This window comes from Apis mellifera, linkage group LG10, assembly GCF_003254395.2.
Source record: "Apis mellifera strain DH4 linkage group LG10, Amel_HAv3.1, whole genome shotgun sequence".
Classification (NCBI taxonomy): domain Eukaryota; kingdom Metazoa; phylum Arthropoda; class Insecta; order Hymenoptera; family Apidae; genus Apis; species Apis mellifera.
The window spans coordinates 9,158,748-9,182,874 of record NC_037647.1 but is presented as its reverse complement, the minus strand read 5'-3'; the positions used below and the strand labels follow the sequence as shown (position 1 = coordinate 9,182,874).

Here is a 24,127-nt window from a genome sequence, read left to right as displayed (position 1 = left end):
TAGAAATGGATAGTGCGGCAAGCGTAAAACCGCGTGCGTCCGGAGATCGCATAAAATCCCGGCTTAATCCGGGAATAGATGTCCGTTTGTAACGTCAACGATGCCCACGTAGTTTTCGCGTAGTATTCAAGGGCGGGCGGGTATCTTCGATCGATTCGCGAGCATCGATGATTTTAAGGCGTCGTTCGCACGCTCTCTTCGATAAACTAATGAATGCGCGAATACCAGGCCGATCCGGCGATGGACACGATTTGCAATCGACCCCGCGATCCTATTTTACGCGCGATCGATTCGAATGTTTCTCCATCCTACGCTCCGTCCAACTGTTGATCCGAGGAACGGTTAGCCTAGACCTCGTTACACCATTGACGAAACGGGATCCACGCTACGATTGTACGTATTATCCATCGATATGGATGTGGATTTGACACCTTGGGGGGGAGGGGGCAACGATGGGCTCGAAAATAAATTTATTATTTCGACCGAAACCTCTTTACGTCACCGGCTGCATAAGCTTCCCGATATTTTCGCCCACTGTCACTTTCCAAATATCTTGAATAACGAGGGATATCCGTTGCTAACGTATACTTGTGACGTATCGGTGACGTGTGACCATAAGAATGATTCGTAGCTATGAAACGAGAGGGTAGACAGAAATACTCTAATTGGATTTAACCGAGATACCGTTAAGCATTTAGCGGTGCATGTCACAATTGTTCAGCGCCGGATCGTAACACACTGGTGGTGAGTCATTCAGAGACCCCGTACCCACTGTTCTCGTTTCATTGGTTGGACCGTTGGTTGCACGTTGAACGTTCGTTCTGTCGAAACACGGAGTTCCGAGATCTCGATTTCCAACACGGAACTCGATATAAAATCGCACGACTAATTGCGCTTTCCAATTATCTTTTTTCCTTTTTTCTTTTCTTTTTCTTTTCCGGATCAAAAGTATCTCCCCGGTACCGTAGAGCTTCGTTTACGAGACAGTGATTGATAAATATGTTACCAAGCCGTAGGAAAGAACCCGAACACCGTTTAGAATCTAGCAATTCAGCCGGCCGGCACAGTTTTTGCCGGCGGTGCCGTTACTCGTTCGCGAAAAACTTGATTTAGCTATTTAGCGGCCAGATACGCTGCTACATGTCGGTAATAATCTTTTCGAGAAGCTATCGAGAATAGAATGACGCGTGTAACGAGGAAGAGAAGAGAATCCAATTTCATATTGCAGGTCCCAGCGCGCGCTTAAATTGATCGATCGTCCCGCCCCTTAACTCGATGGCGACATCGTTCGGTGATTGCCGGACGATACTGACGAACATCGACCGTATCCCTTGTCGGTGTTGCAGGGATCTGCAATCTGTTCGAGACTTTAAAACCAATTTAAATTTCTCGATTCGAATCGCGCTTTGAAACGCCCGATAAAACCACGGGGAATCCGTTCAATTTTTATTATATAATTATTACGTTGGAAATATCTCGAATAAACGTATTTTAATCCTACGAAATTGATAATTTCGTGGAATAAAAGAAAAAGAAGAAATTGTTTCCCCGACATGGCAGAGAGAAACAACGACCAATTTTTGTCCAGATACCTTACGTGACCGAGACAGCCACGCTCATCAAAGAAAACCGAGCTCTAATGCAACGAAATATCGAAATTCGATAATGACCTCAATCCCGCATAATGTGTATCGCCAATTGAAATTACGCTAACGTATGTTAGTCGGTGTAGAAATGCGGGAAGAGCGGGAAGATTGTCGGTTTGGAGAAGTTGCAGAACAAATACGGGAAACGAGCGTCAAGCTGCGTTACGTTATGCCTATTTCCAACCATTCCTGATAAACTTCTGATTTCACGCGTATCGCGTCCTGGCGTAAAACCAACTACAATGCCGATATTTCTCTAAATAGCTTTTCTCTTAATAAACCACGATACACTCTATGCTCGACAACTTTTTCCTATTAGCAAGACATAAGAATAAAGGCTTTTTCGAAAGGATCTTTCATCGCGACGATGCACTCGAGACAAGAATGCAGAGAAATAGCGAGGAGATAATCCCGTATCTCTCTCTCTCTCTTTCTTTCTCTTTCTCTCTCTCTCTCTCTCTCTCTCCTCGTCCTAGCTTTCCCTATCTTTATATACCCGGAAGGAAAAACGTCGCGGACTCGACGTCCCAAATTCTGAAATGACTTAGCCGCTTTCGCAATTTCATCAAGGAGCAGAGAGGAGTGAATTCTTGACTGACATTGAGCGGCAAAGATATGATGTCACGCGCGCGGAAGTGACGCCACTTAGACGGTCAATTTAAGGCATAAATAATTCGTGTCTGGCCACGGCGACCTTTATCTCTCTCTCTCTATGCACGTGGCATGCCGATTCCCTTTCCTTCGATCCGCTCTCGCAAAAATTGATCGATTCCCGATCTGAAAGTGAAATTGGCATCGATCCTCGATGAGTCTCGAAAATAAACGGTGATACAAAGATTCGTAAGAAAAAGAAGAAGGAAAAAAAGGAAGAAAAAAGGGAGATTCTTCGATGGTGGCCGATATCACCACCAGGAGATAAGAATTTCATTGTCGAGGGATTGATATTTTTCAGCACACGTTGTAACTTTGAAAGTTGGCTGAGAAAGGAAGAGAGAGAGAAAGAGAGAGAAAGGGAATGGCGATGTGCCAACTGCAGCATCGTTACAGCATCTTTCTTCGATCCCTTTTTCCCCTCGTCCTTTTAATCTGCATGACTTTTGCGCCGTTTCTCTTCGCGCCTCCCCTCCCCCCCTGTCTCTCCTCCTCCTTCTCCCGTTCTCTATTAGAGATTCCTTTTTCTCAACTTCGTAACAACGCGATCGCGCGAAATACCGACTCGCAATTCCTTTACGTCACCCAACGAGAGCTTTCCCTTTTTCGCGCCGCTTTCAGCGATCGTGATTCATCGATTCATTCGCCAGCCTCGCCAGATTTGTTAACAAAGCAGGACGAAAGTATTTCAATTAGCATTTCTTTCTTACGCTTATATTCATACAAAGAGGCTGTATAAGCAAAGGCGAGGTGCACGCACAGCCGTATCAGCGTAATATACGATCGCGGTGTGAAAAAATTCTCGATATCGGCCGGTGTATCGTTCGTAAATATCCGGAAACCGTAACGAGCTCTCCCTTCTCCGATCGATTTCGTTTCAAAGCAGCTAGTGTAGCGAGTCGAAAGGAGGCAATTTCATTTTCGTTCGTATTTTTTTTTTCCCCCCATCCGCTATTTCCCGAGAGCGCGAGAGTGTCGCGCGGACAACATCCAACGTAGGAAGAAGCGAAGAGACGGAGGACCTATGGCCCTCCGACACTCGCATTCCCCAACGATTGTGTCACGCGTGTTTATAAGCTCTCGATGCATTTTGGTCCAACACCACGCTCCCTCTCTCTCTCTCTCTCTCGCTCGCTGCTTTGTCAGGTCACTGTCACCTGTGCTCGCTCTCACGTGTCCGACACGCTACTCCACATATCTCTGCCCGACCATTCGCGCCTCGTTTTTTCTCGTTTTTACTTCCCCCTCCCCTCTCCTTCGGCGGAACGGGAGCAACTATTCGCGCGAGGAATGCCGAGACCGCGTGGGATAAGCGCGATGCGATTTTAATCGGATTTTATCTCTTTCTCCCGATCCGATTCTTCCTGAAATGTGTCGCCAATTTTTCGCGTCGAAAATGATCGACGAATGTTGGCGAATCTGAAAGGTGGAAATGATTCACGCGTTGAAAATATCTCGAAACAAAAGAAGAAGCGTGTAGGAAGAAGCATCGGGAGAATTACGAGAGTGAAAGAGTTGCGAACACTCGGCAAAAACGTCCTGGAAAATAATGGATTTATCGAAACGAAAGAATGAGGAGGGAAGATTTAAGACACTTAAGCTTTGAGACAATATTTGGAGTGTTTAGGGAGGGAGAGGTGTAATTCAAGAGCGAGAGCTCGTAATTCATAAATTATACAACGGTGTATACTAACATGGTTGACCGGGGGGCAATTAACCCTCATTAAATAAAGTGATACGACCCTGACACAGCTGAGGAACCACGGTCAATCCTGTATGCACGCTCGTGACCCGAATGTAATTTAATAATGCACTTCCTCGTGATTAATAATAATAATAATATTCTTTGATGATTGCCCGTAGACGAATCTTCTAAATTCGTCGTAGCGTCCGTGTGATCGACGCGCTAATAACGAGCGGCGGCCGTCGCCGCTCTCCTCAGAAAGAAACGAAAGAAACTTGGAAAAATTTCCCCCTAATGGGGCTCGTGTAAAAATTCCTCGACCGGGAACAATGCGCGTGTGGGTCGAGCTTATCGCGTTGTCGCACCTTCCAAAAGAATGCGTAATTGAAAACTAACAGGGAAACGGTGGGACCTAAACTTATCGTAGCATTCCACCACGCCGCGAAAAAAAATTTCCAATTCCGTGGCAATAATTCGACGAGATAATATCTTTAGGGAGAGGGAAAGTTTTCCCTAAACTCGTGTATAAACTCGATATATATATATATACAAAGCTCAATGTTGTACAGCGAGCGGGTTTCGAGACTGGTAAAAGAGCCTAGTTCTTGTTCCCGTTTGCGCTCCTGTTTGTAAGAGTAAGAGGTATCCCGTGGAACGGTAGCCGCTTCTATCCGCGCGTCTAACCGCGCCATTCTTAGAAGGCCTCTCGGTGTACAATTTTCATGTCGTGGTGGAAACATTATTCGAAAGATAGGAATGGCACGCGAAACGATTACGAATGAAAAGGGGCTTCTGTTCTTTTTCGCCAACGGGTTTCGCTTTTTCTTTCAACGCGCGGGGTCTCGCGCGTTCACGGTCCACATTCGTTCCGTGGCGCAAAGCCACCCAAAGGCTCATTCTTCCCTCTGTCCCTCTCCAGATGCAGAAGCCGGCCGGTGATCACCAAAAAGGGAAAACCTAGTAGCCGGGATGTAAATCAGGCCGAATGGCCGTTAGCTATGGCACGTGCTCCAATCTGGTCACGAAACACCGAGATCTCTCCGAGTATTGTTGCACACGTAACCGACCCCGATTTCTCTATTATCGGCGTCCTGGCTAAATATCGCTACGCCGAAGGACGACGATCGTTGCATATTTGGCTCGCCCACTCGGATTTACGCTCGAATCTCTTACGTCCTCCAAATTATCAGCCTTGATCGGAAATTGTATGGGGAATCGACGGTTCTTTCGTTATTCCTGAACTTGGCCCTGGAATATGTATATATATATATATATATATACATATCTTTCGACGTTGCGCAATTCTGTAAATTAACTATTACGTGAAATCTAGTCGAAGTCATGGACGACTCTTAAATACGGTTACGATGTGCCGATTGTACGCAATGACGTGATTCCTCGAGCGACGATGATTGCTTATCAATCTCCTTGAACAAATCAGCACTTATGGAGCTACTTACTCGATCGTAAACCGAAAACAAATTTTCTCGGAATATAAAAGCGGCAAGAAGCACGTCGGCGTTTCGTAACATTTTCGGATATCAAAGAGGCAAGGGCGGATCTTTGATGAAACGAAACGAAATTAAAGTAGAAAATTAATTTCGCGAAATCGCGAAGACCTTGCCACGTCCGTCCACCATTCGGGATACCACTATTCGATCGGGGAGGGTTTAACGACTAGGAATATTTCAGAGAGAAATATTTCGCATTTTATCGTTTCGGCTCACCGATCGATATACCATAATAACCGAACACCGCCGATATCTCCGAGGAGAGAACGCCTCGGAGAATGAAATAAAAATTCTTCCGAGCAAACAAACGCTCGGATTTAAACTTCCACTTCCCTTTCGCGGCAGAGAAGGAAGATGCAAATTCGAATTCGACTCGCAACTTTCAAGTAAAGAAAAAGAAAAAAAGGAAGCTTATCTTTTTTCTCGAAGAATGCGTCATCGCGTCTCGAAGATGAAATATATATATATATATTTCCAATTTTCTTTTCTTTCTCGGTTGGTTGTGTCGACGAGTCGATTTAGTCCCGCGGGACGTTCTAAGCGAGGCAAAGCTAGGCTAACCTTTCGAGGGGACGAGAGGGGATGAAAAAAGATCGGAGGGTGCAGCCTAGATAAGGTCTGAAAGGGCGTGGTTGATTATACTTTGCCGCGTATATATACCCGCGAACGATGTGTTTCACCTTTTCACAGTTGACGTTATCTCGAAACTTTCGATCCAATCAATCGCTCGCGTGAAACCCCCTATATTTCATTAGAAAACGTTCGGATGTTTCCTCGATATTCCTCCGCAACTTGCATTTTCCAAATTGCAGCCAAAGCGATAATCCCATAAACGATTTATTTCCAGATATTATTTCTCCCCCTTCGTTTCTCCTCGCCAAATTATGATATTGCGCGATATCGAGCTACGAAACCACGATGTCACGATCATTTAACTTGCGTTAAATCACGAGAAAAGAGAACGGGATATCGCGTGAAATCGCGTGAAAATGCTTAGGCGTCGAAGGAGTAAAAGTTTTCGAAGGCAAATCGAGGTAGAACGACTCGTCGGACCGTGAAATTATAAATGAAACGCCAGGGCAATCGCCAGTCATCCAATTCTGCACGAAATTCCCCGCAGAGACAAAGGGAAGGGAGGGACGATTGGCGCGTAAATTTCCTTTATTCGCCGGAATTAGAATACGATAATCAACGATCGAATGATTCATCCAATAAACGTATTGAGATTTAAAGAAAAAGAAAAATACAAAAAATTGAAAAGTAACGCCATTATCACTTATTCCAGAGATCAGATAAAGAACACGTGAGATCACGTTGTCGATATGTATTTATTAATATATCATCGATCATCGATAAAATTTGCTCCATCACGTAGTCAATTTACACAAATATACGCAAGCGATACATATATTTATTTCCCGTTATGTACGAATTAATTTCGATTCGGCGTTAATTATGCTCAAGTGTGACGAAAAAAATAATATAAATATCCACCGCGTGAATTTGTTACGCGTCTATCTGCATATTTACGATAACGCGATTCGAATGAATTAATCGGCCACTCCTGAACCACAATAGTTATCCATCTCGTTCGCTTAACACGTCTCGTGGGATTGTCGGTGTCCCGTTTGTAAAACTACCACGTTACGTAGCACGAGTATATATATATATATATACTATATACTTAGCCAACATCGGCCACGGTTACATTATGAATCTTTCTCGAGTATTAGGTAAGCATCCCACGGGAGTCACGCGACTCCCAGAGGGGCTCAACACTGCCGACGAACACGCGAACGTCTTGCCTCGAAACATTCGTTTTCCACTTTCCGCGATATTTATGGATTTCGTTCGACAAAAGGAAAAAGAAAAAAAAGGGGGGGGGAGAGAGAAGAAAAAGAGAGAATATTTCCTTCGACACCGTTTCCAAACGGTTTTCTTTCATCTCTTCACCCTGGAAATTTCATCGCGCAACGGCGACACTTGCGCACAACATTTATGGAAAATTAACAAGCGAAACCATTTAACTCGCCGTGAAACTACGCTCATTCCAGCCGGGATAAAAAAGATCGACTCTACCTCTATTTGAAGACAGAAGAGCCGAGCTTGTTTTATTACTGGCAATTACTTTGCTCGATCGTCGGTCTTCGTTAATTGAAATCTGTTCGATAACAGGTACACGTGTAATCATCCGCGGGGATCTAACAATCAATCCAACAGAAGTCGATCTCTCCCTTTCCCGTCCTAATTCGATTTTCCTTCCGATAAATTATAACGCTATTATTAACGTTCTGTTAACTCTTCGACGATCTCTTGGAATTCTATGCCTAAACAAACGATTGTACGGATGATGGGTGACGACAAAACACGATCTACGATTCGCTCGAGGTGCTAATTTGCAACACGAACAAGAAGAAGAAGAAGAAGAAGAAGAAAAGAGAAAAGATAGATACGCTGCTCGATCTACTTGCGAAACGCCTCTCTGTATCTCTCTTTCTCTCTCTCGTCCTATTTGTCGTACAAATGTCGATGCGATCGCGATGATGAAGCGTTGCCATCGAACGGATGAAGACATAAATCTGTGGAAGAGCGAGAGAGAGAAAGAAATAGAGAGAGAGAGAGAGAAGGAAAAAAAGAAAGGAAAGAAGGAACGGCAATTACGCGTGTCACGCGTGTAACTGATAATTGATATCGAGGCTGGCAGATTCCTGTCGACGTGAAATAATTGAACGGGGCAACCGTTTCGCAATGGGTTCGCGTGTATAGTTTGATCGGCTCGATCCAGACCAGGCGCTCGACGATTCTATGGCCAACATGGCGGTAACCATGTTCGAGAACCCGTTTAACCGTAAATGAAAACACGACGCGCAACATTGGCACGATTCTCTTTCCAACAACACGTTCGTTATCTCCCCTCGCTCCTCTCGATCCGTCTCCTTCTATCCCGCATCTTAGAAGATCGCATCTTTCGAAACCGAATCAGATTTACGCGCGGCATTTACGTGATTCAATCAAGAATTCGTCCCCCCCTTCGAGAATGGAAATAGCGTAGTAGCAGAAGATCGTAAAGAACCTTGCTCGTTCTTTCGACTTAGACAACTTGTTTGCCATTCAGTCGTCGCTTTTGGATAATCTGGAAGGCCGTATACTCTTTCTCGTTCGACCGGTTGAATCCGTCCGGACCGATACCAATTCGACGTTTCTCCCTTTTCGTTCTCTTCTTCGCGCCGAAGAGAAGAGCGTTAAAAAGAGGAAGAGGAGGAGGAGGAGGGGGGAACATTACACGTGACGACGCGGTTCGCGTTATCCTACTTTCGCTGGCGCGCGCAGCGGAAGTTATGAGGTCGCAATACCGCGGTACTTGGTCGCGATGCATCATTCGCGGTTCGCGAGCAACCGATTTCTTTTCGCTGCCGCGTCACGGAGATAGAGTTAGAGATACAACGCGGATTAAGAACGCGGATAATCGAGAACGCGATGAATCGTAAAAAGAGAGGAGGAGAAGGAGGAGAAGGAGGAGGAGAAGGGAGATGGCGCGCGAGCAGAAATCGTCGTACCTCCGTCGTTTCCTAATGTTTGCCGGTTTACGACTCGTTCCACTAAATGATAATAATTGACCTAATTGCGGCAAATGAGCCGTTCTCTCAAATACGCCGTATATCTCGCGATTTGCGGCTTGCGAAATAAGATTAATAGAGGCCTCCGTCCGATGATCGATCGGTGAGTTTTATCGCGCTGCAATTTCGTAAGGGAACAACGAGTCCGTTTCCTTCTTTTTTTTCGTTCTCCTTCTTCTTTTTCTTTTTTTTTTTTTAACGAGCTGAACACAGGAGCACGGAAACCGTTCGAAGCCTCGAGAGATACCGAGAACGGGAGATTTTCGATTTCGATCACGTAAGTGGCGGTTCGGCGCAAGCACCGAAGCCTCGGCCACGTGAAAGTCTCGTGGTAAACGCAAAGTTCGAGTGAAAAAGAAAAAAGAAAAAAAAGAAAAAAAAGAATTTGCCCGCGAACGGGGGAAAAGGAAAAGAGAAAAAGGAAAAAGTAAGAAGGAGTAGGAGCGAATGGGTTGCTTTCACTCGGGCTTTCGAGATAGAGCAGCAGCCTTCGAGCGTGGCACCGCAGCACGCGCGACTGGTTTATTGCATCTTAATAACGCGAGACCTTGCGGTAAGAGATGTCTATGCGAAATATCGAAACGGAATCGTTCGGTGTGTACCCGTTTAATTAGACGTAGCTCGGTCGCCACGGTGCAACGAGCATCGGGCGAAATGTCGTGACGGGAAAACGAGCGAAAACCGTTGCGAAATCGAGCGACGAGCAAATCACGGGAATACCGTCACGCGTGTCGTACCGTTTCAATTTTGTCCTACGAAGGAGGAAAAACAAATTTTTCCCCGAAACTTCCCGCGTCACCGCGCAACGGTCATCTGTATTTTTTAATTCTCGACTCGATTCGCGGCGAAAAAAATATTAGCTTTATCTTTTAAGAAAAAGAATTTCTCGGAAAGAACGCGTGATCCTCTTTGAGGGTTTTCAACGAATGAGTCAACTTTTTTTTCACCGATTCCCGTCCCGAGTAGATAAAGCTCGGTTGCGCAACGCGCTGACGTGCATCTGTAACGTAGATTTTTAATCTAGCTGGATGGGGGACAACAAGGATCTATCTCTGAACGTCGAAACGATCTAATAGATCGAGGGACTCGAGAGACGCTTATTATTCGGCTGGAGAAACGAAGAGCAAAAAGCGCAAGAAATCGCGAGGCGATCGCGTTACGAGATTGCACGGCATTCGTCAACGCTATTTATATCGGTTACACCAACTTCCTCTCTAGGGATAATGTTATCGTCCAACCGGCCTGCGTAAACAACATTTCGGAGATCTCTCTCTCTCTCTCTCTGCGCTCTCCTCGTGACACTATTTTTTCTCTACATCCACGAGAGGATTCGTTCGTTTGTTAAAATCTATCTGTTCGAGAAGCGATGCAAAGGTGAATTTAATTGCACAATCAAACAACAACAAATCCATCGAAATCCGTGAAACGACCCTGAAACCTTTCGACATTCGAGCGTGAAAATCGAGCGTCCAACGGTCTTAGAAGAAGGAGAGTATTCTAAATGCAACGAGACACAAGGCTGGAGGGTTGAAATCGACGCTAGCGTGTCGGCCGGAGCTCGAAGAATCAGACTCGATGGAGTCGCGTTGCCATAGGCCGGGTATAGGTATCGCGTTACCTCGGTACACCGGCCTCGGCGTTAAGACACCTAATTGCACGTTATGTTCGACGCGCACGTATACGCATACTACCGTGCCCCTTACCGAATGGTAATGCTCTCCCGGTGGCCACCTTGGCAGACAGGAAAGTGGGTGAACCCCGCTCGTATTTGCGGCGAGGAGAGACCAACCAGCCTGTACGCTATATTTCCTTTGTCGTCTCCTTGCTTTCAATTTTTTCTCTCTCTTTCTCTTCTACCCATCCAATTTTTTCACCCGTCTTCTCTATCTCCCCCTTCTGAACCATTTGACGACAAATGTCCATTTGAATGTGATTCTTTTTTTTATTTCATACGCATCGTATACATACAATTTTGCTCGCTGATTTTTGCTCTTGCGAAGATTTGAGAGTTATTTCGATAAAAATATTCGAAAACGTACGGCATACGTTCCCGTTGGGGGAACATTGCGTTTCCACCAACTATTCCGTGAGAAAAAAATTACACGCGAGGTTGCACGGTATATAAATCTAGACGCGATCGATGTCCTCTTAGTAACCATTCCCGAGGACATTCCGTTTCCTCGAATGGGACCAAGAGTTTGACGACGATCAATTTATTTTTGTGCCGCGTAGAAAAAAAAAGGGAATTAAAACGAATTATGAAAGTAAGATATTAAAATCGAAAATTGACGATCGATGTGTGGTTGGATGATTTGGAGTTGGTGCTGATTCGTGTTGAAAAAAAAAATGCTTGTCCATTCAATTCAACAAGTTATATCGAGGAAAAATAAAGAAAAAAAAATATATTTAACGTGAGGGCGGAAACAGTGTCTAAACAACCATAGAAATTGGGTACGATAGTACGCTCTTTCGAGATGTAACGACCCCATACAAGGGCATCGTATATACTGGGTTACGCGGGCCAAGGTCGACTCGATTACGTATACACATGTTAAACGATGCTTTTTAAATAACCTTCGCCGCTTTGGTTTGTTCCATCGACCGACGATAACCTCGTAAATCGAGACGCATTTGGAGCAGATCGCGGCGTAATTTTTGCATTTTGTTTTTTCATAAACTAAATCTTCGGTCACAGATCGTCGCGTGTTTCCCCACGCAATACTATATAGCTATATTCATGTACTGTATGACAGTACAACATTACTCAAATTGATTTGTAACAATATTTAATTATTGAGGAATGTCGTAGAGTGTTAAATGGATATTTGCATAAATCTACTACGCGAACAATGTTTGAAAAATGCTAATTGGCCAGACGTTGAATAAATAAATAAACTTACCTTGGCGTCGAACGCGTCGCTGGGCATTCGTTGCACGCCGTTCATTTTCTAGACACGGTTTTCCGGTCCGAACCACTTCCTCCTCGTTGTCGACGATCCCACGATAGTCCTTGATATATCGGAATACTCGAAACAACACTGAATAAAAACACCAGTTCTCGCCGCGGCAAAAGTTCACAGCGTTGGCACAGCGGCTCGCGCGAAAGCGAGTTAAAAATTTAAACTCGAAGGAACTAGGAGTCGCCTCGACGCATCCTCGTACACGTGCGCGCGATAACTGAAAGACATTTGAGCGTCTTTCGAAACACGCAAATTCGAGTGAGGGTACGCGCACTGTTTTTTGCACTTCGAGCGGCGAAGAACAACGAAAAATGACGCGATTAACGACAATCGAGGAATCAATCGTATTAATGTTATGCCAACGAAGAAAACATCGCTTGCGAAATGCAACACAGGCTGTTTTTAAAAACAACTGATTATTTACGATTTTAAATAAACATTTAAACACAATTTGAAAATTGAAACGAAATAATATGTGGATAAATGTCACAAAATAATAACAAAGATATTCGCTTTATTCGATTTATCGATATTAAAATCTCATTTCGTACTTATATCGAGTGTACGATCTAATCGATATAATGGTTATCGATTCTCGTGAACAATCTTGAATTTGACACTCTGTGTAGCATCCCGCCAACAATACGCGAGAATTAATATTAACGCTTTCGTGGATATAACGCGCACCGTTTCATGGAGAACCACTTTGCAATCTGCGATAAGACATTTGAAACTCGCCGACTTCAGTACTGTGGTTCGCGCCTGCGCCGCAATATTTTGTTCATCCGCATACCCTACAACACGTGGTATCCTTGGAAGCACCGCCCTCTTCATCTTCTCGCGGTACACAAAAAGTTTTGAATATTTACGAAAGATAAAAGTAAAAAGTGTTCAAATTTGTGAGACCCATTGACAGAATGTCAACTGAAAATAATCTCAAGTTTTAAAAGTTTATGTGTAGACGTGTTTTCATCGTATAATAACATTTGATTGTATATTAAGATAAATATATTATCTAGTGAATTTTTATCTGATCAAATACTAGAAAAAAATTTCGATCGGAAAGATATAAATAGATATCATGAAAGCAGACTATTCGAAAACTCGACATGTACCATGTCTAAGGGAAAGAGAAACAGGTTTAAGAACCGTAGCTGACTGGTAGCTTTTTAAATCGGTCATCTGTCTAGCCGATAGAAATTACATATTTGAAATCAGACACTCATAATCATAGACTCGTATGGACTCGAAACTCACTGAAAAGTAATCAACCGTAGAGCCAGTAAGTCGAGGCGGACGAATTAACAGGAAAATAAACGTGTTCGCGTTTGAACGACAGTTTCGTGACACCGAGGATGAAGGAGGACACGTTGCATTCGCGATCGGAGAAACGATATGTCGTGAATAGGCACATGGCAGGCATATCCCTACCGCAGGATTATACGTAGCAGCCGGCGTTCGGGCGCTCCGCGTCGCGACTGCCGGCGCGGCTAAAAAACCATACGATGACCTCATCACACGGAGTCTGTTCATGTCACTAGTACTAGTCATCCTGAAAACATCGTAACACCCATCGTTTCCAGGAGGTTACTGTTCGCGTTATCGCTTATCTGAAATATCCTGATGTGATTCTAGGATGCCAGAATTAAATCGCGCTTACTTTCAAATGTCTTGTGATGATTTTAAAAATGCCCGCCTTTTCCCATGCACTTGCACTCCGCGATTCATTGAAATGAAATACAAATACATCAAAATTTTAATTTTCAAATAATATATACGAAAAAATGTACAAAATATAGAAATAAAATTTTATTTAATACAAAATTATTTTTTCTGCATTATTATATTATTATTATAAAGAAAAATTTAACTTTCGAGCAATAAAAGTATAAGAATCAGGCATCCATAAATGGATGTACATAATTGTAGATAACAATACGACGAATTCGTAATAAATTAATTTTGTTTTTAATTGTATTAACATATTTTTATTTTTCTACCTTATAATCATATTCATTCAACTAAAATTACATGGAGAAATAATATGTATTTTAAACAATATAAACAAATCAAAATGGAGTAGTATAGCAAAACACGTGCGATGTATTCGCAGTATATAGTATAACGTATTTACTTTTCATAGACTCAAAAAAATTATGAACTACATTGTAAAATATGTTTAATGAAATTTTTCATTATATAATGCCAGATTTCTTTATTGATATATATGTATCTTGATAAAAATCATTTTATTATTCAAGAATTTGTAACTATTGTGTATTTTAGAGGTTATGTGATGTACTGTGCTAAAATATTGCTATAATAAAACTCTCTATGGACATCACTGCGGTGAGAATGTATGTATTTAAATTATAATATATTCCTAGAAACAACATACTTTCATGAAATATAATGTGTTACATATGATTTTAATGCATAAAAAACGAAAATTATCCTACAATTTTTCCATTGTTTTTTTTTTTTTTTTTCTAATGAAAACTGGTTTTAATAGAATAAATTTATATTTTTATGTTTTACACGCCAAAATTAATCGATTTATGTATAACATGATATATTTTATAACATGTGGATTTATTAAAAATATGTTAAAATTACTTTTTTGTAGATAACAAAAATATATTTTAATTGTCAACTGAATCATAACAATTAAGAATGGCTTCTGATAAATCTGGAAATACAAGTAATTCACTTCCATTAAATGTTAAAATAAAGGTAGAACCTGGAACATCAATGCCTGTACCTATAAAAAATATTAAAACGGAACCTGGTTTATCAAGTACAACTAGATTAACTTCTTTTCGTTTACCAAGAGATTTAACTTTGGGAGGTAATATTAAGACTGAGAAACCCAAGAAAGTATATACACCAAATTTGAATGTTCAGAGAACAAAGAAAAAGGAGTAAGTTAACTTAATAAGGGTATATAATGATACGAATATCGATAATCATTTAGTTTTTATTAATTATTGTATTAATTTATATTAATAAAATAAAATTTATTTTCTTCAGAGATGCAGTACAAAATGATGCTCCAAAATCAAGTAGAAGTAAAGACTATATTAAAGGACGAGGTAGAGGGAATACTGATAGAGGATCTGATAGAGGACGTGGAAGAGGATCTAACAATTTAATTCAAGTATATTAAAAACATTCTCCTGAGAAGTATTATTTTACAAAATTTTATATATAATATGTTATAGTCTAGTGGTATCTGGTCTACTGGAATAACAAGTACTGCAGGCAAACGTTACAGTAGTGGATCTAGAGATAGTGATAGAAGTTCTCAAGTATATCTTGAAAAACCAAAATTAGATTTGAATCGTAGTTTTAATAAAGCTGAAGAAGAAGAAAAGATAAAGTTATTATTGAGAGATGATTTTATTGATGACGGAGAATCTATAAATCTTAGTAATGCTCCTGTTGTATTACCAATGATAAAAGAAGGTTTTTATTATATAATACTGAAATATTAATATTTAATTTCATAAAAAATATATTTCATTGATTTTTATTTATAACAGTAAAACCATGTAAACAAGAAATAAAAATTAAAAAAGAAGTAATAGAAGAAGAAATAGACAGAAAACCGATTATTTTAGAAAATGGAGAGGGTAAGTATTTTTTTTATTTTTATAGATGTTTTATAATAATTAATGTTATTTTCAGTATTATCACCAAAGAAGGAATCTAAATGTAAAATATCCAAATCTGATAAAGATATAAAAGATGAATTTTTAGATAGCATTCCTAAAATTATTAATAATAAAATTCATTCTTATATCTTAATGCAGGTAAGAATTTATATTAAAGATTTATATAATATACATTCAATTTTACATCTGATAATAGATTAAGCGATAAACTACAGCGATAAAACAGTTTCCAGACTGTTTGCCAGGTTTAGTAAGCAGTGCAGAAGACACTAAACCAAATCGTTCAAATTACGAAAAAGAGGATGAAAATAAATCGGAAACGGAATTTTGTACTTTAAATAGTTTAAAACCTGGTATTTTAGGTAAATTACAAATCCTAAAATCGGGTAAAGCACGTTTATTATTGGGAGAAAATAATTTAATCGTGGATGTAGGATCACATCTTAGTTTTCGACAAGTAAGTATTTAAAATTCATCGAAAATATATGAAACGATATTATTTATAATATTAACTTTTACATTACAGGATCTCATTGCAACAAAAGTGGATACTGAAAATTTAAACGGCGATTTAATTAATTTAGGACCAGTAAATAGTACGCTTATATGTTCTCCTGATTGGGAATCAATGTTGGCCAAATTATAAATACGTTTATAATAATGAACAGATTTATTAAATGTTCTTTATTATGTAGAACACATAAGAATATGTGATGATTATTTATATATTATGTAAAATACAAAATACGCTTTTTTTTGAAAATCATGTATTTTTTTGATACTACAGCATACGTGAAAATCACATCACGTATAAATCCAGTAGTAATTTGTAGATCTAAATAAATTTACAGCAATGTAGATTAAAGTTCATTATATAATTTATGTGAATGAATATCGCAACAAGAGGGTGTAGTGATTTGTTACGAGATACGTATTTATCTTTAAACTGCAACTCATTCTTTTGATATAATTATAAGATAAATCAATGAAAAATTATTTTTACACAAATTAAATTTACAAGTTATTTTTATCATGCTATAAAAAATATTAATTAGTAAACTTATAAACTATAAAAGGATACTATACTTTTGCTCATTGTATCAACTTTGAAAAATGTAAAAATTATACATTGAAGTGGCACAAAAAATTACTGTTCCTATGGTAGCAACATACACTACTTTTTTTGTTAATTCAAAAAAAAAAAAAAAAAAAAAAAAAAAAAAAAAAAAAAAAAAAAAAAAAAAAAAAAAAAAAAAAACCAACTATTGTATTTAACTTCGTAATCTTAATATTTAGAGTCATAAAAATTAGATTTTTTTTCATCTAGTTGAATCTGTTTTATAACATCAGACTTGTTTTACACAAAAAACTGTGATACGATAAAATCCTATTTATCGATAATAATAAACAGAAACGTATTCGTGATATAATTAGAGCAAGTGCATTGTAATACAGAGGTACACACGTTACACACCCTCGTAATTTTTAAACCCTCAATCACTTCCTTCTATACTATGTCCCTTTTTCATGGATTTTAATGCCTTTTCACGAAGTTTTTTTTCAAGTTCTTCTGTATTACCTTCACTTACATCAGATTCGTCAGAATCTGCAACCTTCTTCTTTTTATGTTTCCTATGCTTTTTATGTTTTTTATGTTTTTTGTGTTTCTTATCCTTTTTCTTTTTCTTTTCTTCTACCTCACTTTCCTAGATACAAATTACAAATAAGAAATAAAAATTTATAATTAAATTACATAATTAAAATGGATAAATTAAATTGATGAAATAAAATAAATAATTACCTCCGATTCACTGGTACTTGTTTTAGTTTTCTTTTTACGTTTTTTCTTCACTTTTTCTTCATCTGAACTATCATCAGCTTTTCTCTTTTTCTTTGCATCTTTTTCTCCTATTTCTTCATCATCTGTACTTGAATCTCGTTTAGATTTCTTTAATCGCACTTTTCCTTCATCTTCACTTGTAGAATCTTTTCTTGATTTTCTTGTTCTTGATTTTTCGTCCTCCGAAGAACTATCTCTTCGTTTTCGTGTTTTTTTCGGTTCGTCATCTGAACTTGAATCTTTTTTAGACTTTCGTAATCTGGACCTATCATCTTCAGTTTTGTTTCTTTTTATTTTTTGATCTTCATCTCCTGAAGAAGAATCTTTTCTTGATCTTTTTGATTTTTTTGTTTCTTCTTCTAATTCTTTTTTTGATCGTTTGCGAGATTCGTTTTCATTGATTTCTCGTTTTCTACTATCTTTTCTGTCTTTTGCACGTTCATCTAATGAGTCTGTGAATATTATCAAAGAATAAAAATTATAATAAGTATTATTAAATTGATATAATTAAAATTTACCTCCTCGATTTGTGTCTTTAAGTTTTTTATTCTTTTCTGTATGCTTTCTTTCTTCTTCAGAATCCGAGCTAGAACCACATTTTTCTGATTTTTCTTCATCTGTAGAAGTTTTTCTGGATTTCCTAGATTTCTCTAATTTTCTTGGCCTTTTCTTTCCTATAAAAAAAATAATATTATTAAAAATAATATATTGAAGAAACATACTTCTAACATCTTTCTACCTTCACTTTCACTGTCATTAGAATCTGTAGAACCATCGCGTTTTTCTTTCTTCGATTTCTTCATAACTTCTGCCGGTTTTTTTAAGAGTATTGGCTCTGAAGATTTTTGACCTGATTTTTTATCTTCAGATGCCACTTTAAGTGATTTGACCGATTTGTCATCTTTTTTTAAAGGAAAAGTATCTGCGGATGAAAAATTCGTTTCTTCTTTTGGTGATCCTTCCTTGTTATCTTCTCTATAAACAATAAAAAAAAAAAGAAAAGAAAAAATAAATAATATATGCTTAAATTAAAAGATTTTTATCTTTTTTGAAAAATATTTAAAATATATATTTAAACTTACTTCGATTGTTTAACTTTAACTGCAGCTATAATGTCTTCAGTCTTTTTAAATGGAGATGGTGTTCGTGATAAACTCTTTGAAAACTAAAGTTATGTAAAAATGATAATTACTATAAAATCTATATAAAAATGTTTGATACATAAATAATATAATGCAACTTACTCTATGCCTAGTTACAGGAAGTGTAGCAGATTGAAGTTTTTTAGGAGAAACGCTAGGATCTGGTTTCTTGATGTTTACAGGTTCAGCTTTCTTGATGTCCTTTTCAGGTCGTTTGATAGATTCTTCCTTGGCAGGTTTTTCCTTTTCTTTACGTTTGTCATCTACATGTTCTCGTTCCCTCTCACGTTCTCGCTTTTCCTGAGACGATTTCCGTTCAAGAGATTTTCTGCACATAGATAGCGAAAAATATTATTAGAGAACACAAGAATATTTGCTCACTGCTAAGCAGGAAACACAACATAGCTGCTTTACGCTCCAACAACAACCGTAAGGTCTGTAACAAAACGTAAAAGTATGAGATAATTTGTTTACTAACCTGGTCACTTCATCCTCATTGCTAGAGGAACTACTTTCGCTACTTTCCGAGCTACTTGACTTAGACCTTCCGTTTCGTAATTCTTTTCGCGATCCCGTATCAGTTGATCTTTTAATTTTTTCATCCATTTTCTTGTCCTTTATCTTCTCCTTAGTTTCTCTTAAGCGATCGGGAGATCGTTTTCCATCTCTCGAACGATCCACCGATGACCTTTGATCTTTCGATCTGGATCTACGATCCCTAGATCTAGATCTTCTATCTCTATCCCTTCTGTCCCTGTCTCTGGAACGGTCCCGCCTACTCGATCTGTCACGAGAGGAAGATCTATCGTACCTGAGGGATCGATCCCGGCCGTCTGGAGAACGACGTCTGCTGTCACGACGATCTGGAGATCGACGTCTGTCTCTTCTTTCTGATGATCTTCGTCTTCGATCAAGGGATCTTCTTCGGCGTCTATCTCCAGGACTGGGCGATCTACGGCGATATCTTACCGGGCTTCTACGATGAGGGCTTCTATAAAAATTATAATTATAGATTATTATTAATATTTATTTATATAAAATATGATTTATTTATGACAAATAGTAGTTAATGAAATTTATCTTACCTTCGTCTACTAGGTGCTCTACGCACAGATGGAGGTCGCATGCTACGACTACCGCTATATCTATCCAATCTTTCTCGTTCTCTTTCTCGTTCTCGCTCTCTTCTTCTTTCCCGTTCTCTATCTATGGATCTCCTAAAAAAAATTAATTCAAAAATTAAGATTAGTAAATTGTTCAACAATTTATAATAATAAAATATTTATATTATTTACCTTCTATTCCTATCTCGAGATCTATCCCGAGATCTATCCCGAGATCTATCACGTGATCTATCTCGCGACCTATCTCTATCCTTAGATCGACCTCTATCTTTTCGTGGCGTTGGACTCCTTCGTTTAGGTACAGATTTCCTTTCTCGACTTGAATCACTATCACTGCCACTGTCATCTTTATTCGTTTTTCTATATGATCTCTTTGCCTGTACTCCATCTTTTTTCTTTCTAATTTCGAAATCGTTTTTATCCTTTGCTCCTTTATCTTCTTCCGATTCAGAACTACTGCTTGAACTTGCATCTCGTTTTCTGTTAGAATCGAGATTATCCTTTCTTTTATCAGGTGATTTTGAACGAGATTTTGATGATCTTGAATCGCTCGAGTCCGATCTTGATTTCCTAGATTTACTTCTATCATTACTTTTTGATCGTGACTTTTTAGATCGTGAACGAGATCTCGAATGCGATCTTGGCGATTTAGATTTGGTACGTCTTGATTTTGAACGATCTTGCGACCTGGATTTGGATCTTCTGGATTTTGATCTAGATCTGGATCGCCTTGATCTTGATTTAGATCGAGATCGTCTCGATCTAGATGCAGGTGATCGAGAACGACGTGTCTTTGAATCTCGGCTTGGGGATTTAGACCTAGATTTTTTGGAGCGATTTATTGGCGATTTTGATCTAGATCTAGATTTTTTCGCTTTTTCTAGTGACTCGGGAGAAGGAGTACGATTATTTTTCTTTTTTCCATCAGCTATGCTCATTAATTTTGCTTGCAATCGAGATATTGCGACAGCAGCTTCTCTGTTGAAACACCTTAATAAATAATCTTTAAGAGTTTATCTTAAATAATGAAATATAAAAACTTACGGTTTTGTTTTAACAGGCATGAGCGGTATAGCATTTTCGGGTTGTGGTGAATCTTCTCGTTCCACTTTAATTTCAGACATATCTTTCCCGTTGTCTTTAAGCGAATTTTTACTAGGTGATCTCGAAGAGGATCGTCGTTTGCGAGTCGATCTGTCACGATCTCTGTGTCGATCTCTCGACCGACTTCTTTTTCTAAAAATAGTGATGTATATTTAAAATATATATAAAATTATACAAAAATATCTATTTAATTTTTTTTTAATAAAGATTTATTAGTAAAGAAATACCTGTCCCTATCACGATCTCTACTTCGATCTCTACGACGTTCTTTCGATGAACCTCGTTCTTTTTCTTCTTTCTTTATCTTGTTTTCTGCTTCATCTTTTTCCTTTTCTCTTTCCTTCTCCTTTTCTTTCTCCGCCAAAGAAGCTTGGAGTTTCTCTTGCTCTTCCTGATTTCATAAATTACTTATTTGTAAATAAACATAAAAGATCTAAATTGAATTGTATGTATCAAAAAAATTGATTGAATTGAACATTTTATTGAATGTCAAAATCTAGTTATTCAATTGTTTTACTATTAGTAGATTAGTTCATGGAATAACATTAAAGAATAACAATGTGAAAATTTAATAATTACCAAACGTTTCTTAATTTGATCTTTTTTTTGTTGTAAGAAAGCCTCTGGAATGCCCGTAACACTTTCCTGAGCAGAGACCAAAAGGTCCCATAATTCACCCATGAAAGATCGGGCATTCCTTCCATTCAGGAATCCTGTGAGGTTGATCTGCATTTTTCGGGGGTCAGGAAACTGTAAAATATACAGTACCCTTTTTATTATCACGAGCTACTAACACGAACGAACATTAAAAGTTCAGTTCTATATAATTTTATTACGAAAGAATGAACATTATAAATTCCATCTCCCTACGTCGATACTAACTGCTTTTCCCCCTCGAAAAAGCAGATATATTTTTTATATTTCTAATATACCTTACCGTTACAGAAAACTGCTTCGTTTACGTCTGTACTAATATGCAATATGCTAAGAAAAAAAAAAATATATACTCATCGATAAACGCACAAGTAGCACAGATACATTTATACCTTTTTAATTTAATAATACTGCTAAAGTAAAGATGCTGAAATAGGACTTAGAAATATGTGTTGAAAGTGTTAGCTGAAAATGAAAGGATTAATTTGGAATAGAAGGAACACCGTTCCACCAACCTGTGACGTTGACAAAGAGTGTCAAACCGAGTAGAGATACCTCCGGCATCGTCCATGAGACAATCGCATCTGGGATTGATTGTATGTCTTGAGAATCATTAACTGGAGAACAGACCTGCATGATGTAATGATCCTTGATTCGTCAGGATGTTGTTGAGAGGCACGGAAAATGTTGCAACCTGCATCTCGGGAGAATACACCCCGTTGATGTCCTTGTGGGATGATCACAGCATTTGGTTGATAGTACGATGATTTCGTCTTGCCTCAATTGGAAGTGCCGATTGTCACTGGATGTCCAATGATCGAAAGCCGCAACGCAGTGGTTCGTAGTTGCAATTTTGAAGCGTAACCACCTCGAACGAGGCAGTCACGAACTGGCGAAGACGATGATCAGCACAGCTAGTAGACGCCGTTACAGCAACGAAGACATCTGCAGAATGGTAGAAGGCCACGGGCAGTGCCACAGGAACAGGATGATGCGATGAGATTATTGCGAATACGCCATTTCTCCAGTGACGATGAATTGAAGGTGGATGAACTGCTGAGTTGAAGTTTCAGCAGTGTTCTAAGATGACGTTGACATACCAGCTGGCATCAGCTAGCGTTGACGGCTGATAGAAAGGCGGCCAATCGGATGCAGAGAGGAGCACATCCGAATGCCATTTGGACAATAGGGTTGAGCCCCACCAACGGTCTCTACTTATACTAACGGGGAATTCAAACATACGTGATAAAACATTGATTTTACATGTTACAGTATTGCAGGATCAGCTACATCAGTTTTTCGTTGATATAGGATATAGCTTGGAATGGACATTTAAGGTTAATAAAAATAGGATACACAGGATATAGAGGTTCGATGATGTATTATTAAAATTATATAAAAAAAAAAAAAAAAAGAAAAAAACAATGAGGCAAATATGATTAATATGGTTTCTGCCTCCTTGCTTTTCATTTCCAAAGTCAGCACATTGTGCAGATTTTGGATGATAGCATTCGTAACAACATTGGTACTCGTACAAAACATTGTGCTGAAATAATGTGTATTTATCGATTTCCTATGATGAGGGGAAAAAGCCAAGTGAACGCATTTTATATATCATATTATTAATTTAAAATCTCTTAGGCCTAATTACAATCACACTAATAATATGTACAACAAATTTCTTACCTTTTCTTCCAGTTGATTATATACAAATTCTACCACTACATCATCCTCCATGCCTAAAATCTGCGTAATCTTTGTAGTTATCCATGGTTTAATAACATCCAGTTTAACTTTGCTCATATCCACCTAAAATATAATAATTTACAATGAATATGAAAGTTAAAATTGATTAGAGTAATCAATTGGAATTCAATAGTATAATTAAGTATCTATATTATTTATATTTATAAATATTTACTTTCTGAGTAAGAGAATCCCCAAATTTCATTTGTTTGAGAAGTTTTTTCTCCTTATCGCTGAACCTCGTGTCCTGTGACGCGGTAGTCCCCTATAATTTGATAATTAAAACTTAAAATACGAAGAATTAAAAGCAATATAATTAAACTCAATAAGATTTGAATAGTAAAAAGTATAATTTTTAACGAAAAATATAATAAATTTACCGTGTACATCATTTTGGCAATGTGCAAAAATCAAAAATTGCACGATATTCGTTGAGAATTGGCGATGTTCCAATTTTTTTCTCCAACGACGAATGAAAAAAAGTAAATCAAAAGTAAATGTTGTTAGATACTGTATTTCTTCTTATTTACGAAACTTTGTATAATCTTATACATATAAATATCGAACGTTAAAATGGAGTATATCAACGCGGGCACACAATAGATCATTCCGCCAACATGGCGACCGTGTCGTTAAAACAGGAAATTGAAGTTGCTTGGCAATAAACAGTGCTACCTATTGATAAGTGTTACCAACTTCCTTTTTTCATAAAACTTCTTCTTGAAAAGAATTTAAGTTTTGCAATAATATTTTATTTAATAATATAATTTATAT

General features: G+C 38.5%; 3 protein-coding genes across 8 annotated transcripts in view; 1 reads left to right on the top strand and 2 right to left on the bottom strand.

Annotated features, from left to right (window-relative positions):
- Positions 1-13,635, bottom strand: part of LOC410211 (four and a half LIM domains protein 2) — a 67,805-nt gene extending 54,170 nt beyond the window's left edge. The window contains exons 1-2 of one of the 3 annotated variants that reach the window (XM_026443379.1): positions 13,327-13,635; positions 12,010-12,286 (exon numbers count right to left, since the gene is read on the bottom strand). In XM_026443379.1, the coding sequence (XP_026299164.1) occupies positions 12,010-12,286; positions 13,327-13,620 (571 nt within the window). In that variant the 5' untranslated portion in view covers positions 13,621-13,635. Of the gene's footprint in view, positions 1-12,009; positions 12,287-13,184; positions 13,203-13,326 lie in introns of those variants that run through there. The other 2 variants (XM_026443380.1, XM_006566016.3) reach the window with 2 other exon arrangements.
- A 505-nt stretch (positions 13,636-14,140) lies between these two features.
- LOC552353 (DNA-directed RNA polymerase III subunit RPC4) lies at positions 14,141-16,621 on the top strand. Its single transcript, XM_006566002.3, has 8 exons — positions 14,141-14,426; positions 14,696-14,990; positions 15,100-15,226; positions 15,291-15,534; positions 15,612-15,701; positions 15,757-15,881; positions 15,970-16,200; positions 16,270-16,621. The coding sequence occupies exons 2-8, from the start codon at positions 14,743-14,745 to the stop codon at positions 16,387-16,389; spliced, it is 1,185 nt and encodes a 394-aa protein (XP_006566065.1). The 5' UTR covers positions 14,141-14,426; positions 14,696-14,742; the 3' UTR covers positions 16,390-16,621.
- A 390-nt stretch (positions 16,622-17,011) lies between these two features.
- LOC725155 (serine/arginine repetitive matrix protein 1) lies at positions 17,012-24,001 on the bottom strand. Of its 4 annotated transcripts, none has more exons than XM_026443385.1 (15): positions 23,734-24,001; positions 23,529-23,618; positions 23,294-23,416; positions 21,533-21,703; positions 21,181-21,344; positions 20,894-21,085; positions 20,021-20,839; positions 19,811-19,942; positions 19,204-19,716; positions 18,828-19,053; positions 18,666-18,748; positions 18,323-18,558; positions 18,102-18,257; positions 17,545-18,035; positions 17,012-17,449 (listed from the first exon to the last, which is right to left on the bottom strand). In XM_026443385.1, the coding sequence occupies exons 1-15, from the start codon at positions 23,743-23,745 to the stop codon at positions 17,237-17,239; spliced, it is 3,621 nt and encodes a 1,206-aa protein (XP_026299170.1). In that variant the 5' UTR covers positions 23,746-24,001; the 3' UTR covers positions 17,012-17,236. The 4 variants fall into 4 exon arrangements, with proteins under 4 accessions (XP_026299170.1, XP_026299173.1, XP_026299171.1 ...); XM_026443388.1 differs by having other exon boundaries at positions 19,537-19,716; XM_026443386.1 differs by having other exon boundaries at positions 20,021-20,827; positions 23,734-24,000.
- Positions 24,002-24,127: the final 126 nt, after the last annotated feature.